This window comes from Halyomorpha halys, unplaced genomic scaffold (assembly GCF_000696795.3).
Source record: "Halyomorpha halys isolate HHAL.00 unplaced genomic scaffold, Hhal_1.1 Scaffold127.1, whole genome shotgun sequence".
Taxonomy (NCBI): Eukaryota; Metazoa; Arthropoda; class Insecta; order Hemiptera; family Pentatomidae; genus Halyomorpha; species Halyomorpha halys.
This window is the reverse complement of record NW_027107825.1, coordinates 319,767-327,287: the sequence shown is the minus strand read 5'-3', so window position 1 is coordinate 327,287 and position 7,521 is coordinate 319,767. Positions and strand designations below refer to the sequence as shown.

General features: G+C 35.1%; 1 protein-coding gene across 2 annotated transcripts in view; it reads left to right on the top strand.

The window, feature by feature from the left end:
• Window positions 1–7,521, top strand: part of LOC136795483 (uncharacterized) — a 50,249-nt gene that overhangs the window by 33,548 nt on the left and 9,180 nt on the right. For both annotated transcript variants that reach the window (XM_067046193.1, XM_067046192.1), the window contains exon 5: window positions 2,623–2,782. In XM_067046193.1, the coding sequence (XP_066902294.1) occupies window positions 2,623–2,782 (160 nt within the window). The remainder of the gene's footprint in view (window positions 1–2,622; window positions 2,783–7,521) is intronic.

The following is a 7,521-nucleotide window of genomic DNA, read 5'->3' as shown; positions in this document are numbered from 1 at the left end:
CTGATGAAGCCCTGCAAAGTGGGGCGAAACGTTGGAAAATAAATAGTTGTAAACTATTTTTATTTCTCTTTTGACCGCAACCCTGACCATCTCCCTATATTATACCCTGTTATTTTTGCACGAAAATATTGGCGTAAGGCCTCTTCCCGTTTGCGGCAAGCTTCTTCAATATTTAGCAAACTACACCCTCCTTCTTTCCAAAATAAATATAAATGAACTTTATTATTATTATTATTACTTGAATTTGGATGGCCTGGGGGCTCTCAAATTCTTTGAAAATGACGTTATTAGTTCTCACTACGCATGTTTGTTGTTTTGTATAAATGCAAGTATAGCTCTCTTGTATGTGCTTTGGCAATGTCTGTCTTCCTGACCTTGTGGGATGTTTGTGTCAGATTCACGAAACAAAAATAAACTTTTGTGTTTCAGAGAGCTTCTCATTGCAAGTATTAGATCTCGTGTACTCTTGTTGTATGAATCCTTATTATTATTCTTTTAGCGTTGCTCAATGATTCTCCTTTATAGTCACTTTTCTAGGAGTTTAGAGTAGATTTTACATGGTACACTAATTACCTCAATGGTTTTGCCAGTCTCTATCATTTCCTTTCTTATATATTGAAATTTTAACTGACTTTTCCCAATACTTAGAACTTCTTTTCCATACTAGATTTAACACATGTTGGAATATTTCCTATCCTTTTGTTCTCATATTCTTCATCATTTTAGGAATCATCCCATTCATACCTGCTACTTTTCCCATTTTTAGGTCATCTAAAGTGTCTGCTATTTCCTCTTCTCCTTTGAAGTTTTTCTTGGACAGAGTGTGCCTTGTGTTTTTAGTTCTGCCAACATCATTTGCCTCTTATTAAGCACTGTCTCCAAGTATTACTCCTCTCTATTCATTATTTCTCTTCTAATAGTGAGAATATTCCTTATCTTTGAAATATTTTATGACATATTCCTTCTCTTTACGCTTATTTCATAACTTCTGTAGAAGAGTTTCTGGTTTCTTTGTGCATCATCTTCCAGTTTTTTACCGATACCTTCTCATGCATTTCTTTTTGGTAGTCTAACTTTTTCCTCTGCTGTTTTCCTCTTTTTTTATCTACTGTAGTCCTTAATATTTTTAGTTTGAAGGTAGTTTTTCCAGAACTCCTTTTGGATTTCTTATTTCCATTTTTATGTACTCGCTTTAATACACTGTTCTTTTTAGTCTCTAGTCTGCTTTGTTTTTCTGCATGCCTCTTCTGTTGCCTCCAGTAATATCTGTTTTACTGTCTTCTAATATCTAATTGTCCAACATTGTTGTTAGTACTAAAATTGTTGGAGTATTTATAGTTTAAAGCTTTAGTTTCTACAGTAGATTTATACACTTCAGCTTCAGCCACTTCATTAAATATGAGTTTTATAGCCCTTTATTTCCATCCTTAAAGAGCTCCTAAGATCCCATGACTCATTTCCTTGAGGTACTCGTCACCTTCTAGTTTCCTTCCTTATTCTTCCATATTTCGACTACGGATCCCTAGTGCATGGAGGACTATCCATTGAACAAAAAAGAGACTAATGAACTGCTTTATAAGATTCATTTTAGGTATTTTTAGGCATTCTCATATCTCATATTACTATTCCGAGCAAAGCTGGCTCTATCCCAGTAACCGGAGATAATAGCTCCTTGTATATATTTATATTCCAAACCCCCCTCATAACCAAAAAACCTTCCTATATCATTGACCAACCTACCGAACTCTATATCCCTACCTACAGAACTGCCTCCTTTGAAAAATCCTTTGCAGTCCGAGCTACCTCATTTTGGAACTCCTTACCCACATCCATTTGTAAAGCTTACTTCTTAACTTCGTTAAAACATCTACTATATATCTATCTCTTAGACTATCAAACTTCCGTGAACTTGTGAATGATAGAAAACATTATAAGCATAAATGAATATGTATTTTTGTTCATATTTTATTTTATTTAAATATTGTTATAGATCCATTTAATTATGTTAAAACGTTAATGTAGCCAGACCAAAGCTGCTAAAACTGTTCCTAATGGTTATTCTTAGGGGACCAAGTGTCACAGAATAAAGATTGATTTTCATTTATTTATCTGTAATAGTGGGGCTTAAACTTTTTCTCTTAATATATGAGTCTTCCATTACCATATTTCCTAAGTTCTGACCCTCTCCAAGTTTCTTGTTTTCTTTATTTATTCTTTTGGGATCATAAAATAATCCATAATCGATTTTCCGTCTTGTGGTCTTGTGATTTGCTTAATTTTCTTTTAATCATGCCATGCCAAATGTTGTTCTTGCTGTTGAGGTCTCTCATGATAATAGGAATTCTTTTGCTGTCATCTTCATATATAATTTCTTTTTTTCGAACACTGATATTATCATTTGGACTTTATACAATTAGTAGTGTATATTTTTTATGCTTGAACTAAGGAAAAAAATAGTACCCTAATTAATTATTTGTCTTGCTGAGACAAAGAAAGATTTCTGTTTTGTTCCTCAGTGTTATTACTGTCTGTTTATTATATTATTTTTTTGTTTGTTAATTAGTTGTAAATATCTAATTGAATTATTAGTTTAGCACATTTTTTTTTTTTAATTTGTTACAGCACTCACGATTCACTGAATGATATTATAAAATTTGAAGAAATAAAAGTCTTGTTCAATCAAATGGTGTCCCATATAAATAATGTATATGGTATTGATGTCTCACAACTTAATGTAAACAGTCTTTTATTGAAATGTCTTCATCTTCAGTTCCATGAGCAGGTTTGTATTTCTGCAATTATGACTGTTTTATTTTGCTTGTTTATTTGAATGTTGGACATAATCGATTGAACTGTCAATCCAATTTTGATGAAATTTAAGATTGTATGGGCTTATATCTAGTTGGTCCCTCATCGATTTTATCAGATTACATCCCCTAACTTTGCTTAGGAATGCTTAAAAATATTAACCATTGGAAGTAGAGTGGCACTTTTTGTCACAGCTCAAAGTCAGGGGCCTTGGAATGGAGTTGGGAATTCTGTAAAGAGACTGGCAGATCATGCATGTTTACAAAGTTCCTCTCATAAAAATCAGTTCCATACCCCTGTCCAACTTTTTGAGAGAGCAGCAGAAAGCTTTACTAGCATCGACTTCCAATTTTGGTATTGTTCAGCTCAAGAAGATTATGTTGAATCAGAATATTTCTTAATAAAGCATCAAAGGAATGCACCAGTACCATGCGTTCATTCCCAGAACATTAAAAATGTTGGTATTAAACTTTTCAATGGAATCAGAAGTTAGTGTCAAAATCTCTTGACTGATTAATTGAATCTTTATTCATGTGTTGGTTATGTTTATTTTCATCAAAAAACTTTTATGTTAGCATTTATGTAATAATTAATATGAAAAAAAGAGTTGAATTTATGGAAATGGAGCTTTGGTTAATTTTTTTTTTTACAATGAAGCCATTTTCATCACACATTTACATTTAACCAAAAATTTACTACTATAATGCTTATTCTATGAATAAATTTGAGAATTTTAAAATATACATTTTCAGAAAATTTAAATTAGGTTTTAAGAAATGTTGTCTTATCCTTTATAGAGTTGTATAACACAGGAAAGGGAAGTATACTGTAAAATGACACCTATCCCACATCTCAAGCTGAATTAGGGAAGTGTCTGTAGGAATTCAAACTTGCCATTTTGTTTTCTCCCCTATTAATGAGACCTTTGTTGCTGTTTAATAAAAAAATGAGTGGGATATATCAATGTAAAATTTTAATTTTCCGAGGTCTATACCAGTTGAAAAACTGGGAAATTTTGAGAAAATCTGAGATGGTAAAATCCAAAAGATAGCTACTGGTATCGATGGTAAAATCCTACAAAAGAAAGGTGGAACAAGGAAATAGATGAAATGGTAGGAAAGAAAAAGATTCTCTTCAATAAATAGCTTTGTAGCAGAAGCCAAGAAGATTGGACAGAATATAGAAGCCTAAATGCACAGGTAAAACGCACTGTTGTAGAAAGCAAGAACCAAGCATGGGAAGCCTATTGCAGGATGATTGATAATACCCTGGGTTACAATAATATTCACGAATCATACTTAAATCTCTCAGAACATAAGTGAAGGGTAATCTGATCCCTTTAATAAGTGAGAAGACCTGGATGAACCATTACAAAAATCTACTAACTGAAACAAGGCCAGAATGGTCTGGTACATATCCACCTGAGGAGCACGCACAAGGTAAGGTTACTGTGCAAGAGGATGAAGTTCTTGTTGCACTAAGAAATTCCAAATGTGGAAAAGCTGTGGGACCTGGAGGTATTTCAGCAGAGTTGTTGAAGGAAGGAGGAACAAGATTGTTAAAGGCTCTAACAAAGTTAATAAACCTCATACTGAAAGGGCAAGAGCTACCATAAGATCTTAAGACAGGATTTCTTACATCTATATACAAGAAAGGTGACAGGAGTGAATGCCGAAATTATAGTGAGTTCCAAGTTCTGCGACCAGAGTTCCATATCAAGGGTAATTGCAAGGATTCTGAAGGGTAAATTAGAAGAGGAGTTTGTTATCCCGAAGGAACAGTTTGGCTTCACAGGTCTTGTATGGACACCATATTTCTCCTAAGGCAGATCATATGAAAACGAATGGTGAAAGAAAGAGCAGTACAAATAGCTTTTATAGACCTAGAACAGGCTTATGACAGTGTACCATGGTCTGAGATGTGGGAATCTCCTAAGAGTGTGGGTATTGGTATTGCCTTAATAAATGCAGTGAGGAGTCTGTAGAGAGAAGACAAGTACAGAGTAAAGCTTGGCTCTTGTCTGAGCCTTTTTCTGCATCCTAGGGTCTTAAGCAGGGATGCAGTATGTCCCCAACAGTGAGTGTAGCACGCAATTGGACGGGAAAGGCATTGACATCAACTGACATATGCTGTTCTTCCTTTTCTTTGCCGACGACCAAGCAGTGGTATGGAATGTAGCAGAGATGGCTTGGAATAAGTGCTGAAGACGCTGAAAAAAAAGAATACAGCCTGTGGGATCTACAAATAAATTTCAATAAGACCGAATACCTGGTGTCCACAATAGATGGGAACGGTGAGTCAGAACCAGAGGTTAGGAGGAGAGCTGGTTTAGCAAGAAGGTTGACTAGAATGTTGCACCCAGTCCTCTGGAATACAGTAATCTCAACGGACAACAAAAGGTGAATCTTTAGAAGTATTGTTGAGCCCTTAACTACGCTGCAGAAACGTGGACACAGCCAGGAATCCACTCCAAACTACAAGCAGCAGAGGTGGATTTCCGGAGACGATGCCTAAGGATTACCTACCTGGGTAGAGTCAGGAATGAGGATATTAAGAGCAGGCTAGGAGTGACCAAAGGAGTTCCGGAGAGGATTGGAAGGAGCAGGCTGCAATGGTATGAGCATTGCTAGCAGATGCCAGAATGTAGGTTGTCGAAGAGACTTCAGCAATGGGAACAACCAGAAAGATGGAGGAGAGGAAGACCTTGAACCCGGTGGAAGGACTGGGTGGAGGAGGGCATGGCTGGCAGGGTACTGAAGGAGGAAGACTAGTGGGACAGAGAGAAGTGGAGGGATGGTCTGACTTAGCCAGGTAACCCATTGAGAGAAAAAAAACCCTGCAAAAGTAAAGTAAGCCAGTAAAAACAAACACCATTTTTGTAACTACCCTCGTTTCCACTTATGGTTGTAATAGACGAGACAGAAGAATTGGTGATGGCAGTGCATGCGCGGGAGGTATCGGGCAGAGAGGGAGAGAAAAATCATATGTTCTGTCGTCGGTTGTTTTTTTAATGAATGGACATTGAGGTGAAGCTAGTTTTTTGTTTGGTTTCTCTGTGAGCTGAGTGATGTTTAAACACTGTGTATTGAGAAATGATCTTTCTCTCTCTCTGCCACGACCAGCTGAGTGCAAGTACTAAACCTTTGGACATAGATATCAATTGTATGTATTTTAATTGTAGGTTAGATTATAAGTTAGTAATAAGTACATAGATATAATTAGGATAAGTTAGAATAGGGCCTTTATTAGTTAAGATTGTTCTTTTAATTTTACAATTAGGTTAAGTAAATCTGTATTTGAATAAAAATAAAAAAAAACACATGTTTCTTATAGTGGATATGTGAGTTAAAAAATATTAATTAACCTTGTAATTTGAATACATTACACTTGATATCTATGTCCAAAGGTTTAGTACTTGCACTCAGCTGGTCGTGGCAGAGAGAGAGAAAGATCACTTCTCAATACACAGTGTTTAAACATCACTCAGCTCTCAGAGAAACCAAACAAACAACTAGCTTTACCTCAATGTCCATTCATTAAAAAAACAACTGACGACAGAACATATGATTTTTCTCTCCCTCTCTGCCCGATACCTCCCGCGCATGCGCTGCCATCACCAATTCTTCTGTCTCGTCTATTACATGGTGAACATTTTCCAATAGAACAAATGCATTTACTGTAGCTATATCGATCTAGTTCATAACCAAAACCAATGGGCATCTGCTGGTTTGTCTCTTGCAAGTGTATTATCTGACCATTTTGTCAAGTGTATCTGCTGCTCCCTTTGTTGTGCACTTTTTTTTACATTATGATTACATCGATTTTTACAGTATGGTGTATAACTCACATATCACCCAACCATTCGATACTTTGCAGTTTGGGATTTCATTTATCTAAGCTCTATGTAGGTATACATTTCAGTTTTGTCGACAGGAACCCATTCCTGTTTTTTCCTCTGTCATTCAAGTTGCATTTTTCTGTTTCTACTAGTGCCCTCTGGTAATTATTATTCACATATTAGGGAGGCACTAGTAAGACTACTAGTAGGTATCAGTAATTTAAGTAAAGTAAGCAGTCAGGGTGAATCTAAATCAGAGGGACCCAACTGTGTTTTTATTCAGAAAAAAGGAACTGTGTGATGTGGAATTCCTGTAAATTTATTGAAAACTTACTCATATATTTGAAGATCGTTTTTTAAAAAATGTCATTGAGCAACTCGATATTTACGACTTATTTCCATAAATTTTCACTAGAAAAAAAAGCTTGTGGGGTCATAACAAACCCCCGTAGTATTACAAACGTTAATAAATAGAGTTTGAAAACCATATTCATTATTATATTATATACAGATTATATTAATTTCTGTATTTCTTATCATCAAATGTTTCACCATAATCTTCATCATGTGTTTTACAATTCTAGACTAAACTTTAATAATTTTCAACGTGATAAGTCAGTCATTTTGTTAATAATATAATAATTAAGGTATTTTAGTTTTCTTAGTACATCACCTTTTGTTTGAAGGGATCTTGATCATATATAATGTAATTTTATCAATTAATTGTATTTTGTTTGATTTATGAGGGATTGGGCAGTGGAACCAAGAGGGTAAGTGGACGTATTTAGAGTGTATAGGGTATTGGGCCTACTTTTTCTTTTCTTTTTAGAACATATATCGTTTAAGTAGCTATTCCTCTTTATTGAATTGTCTGA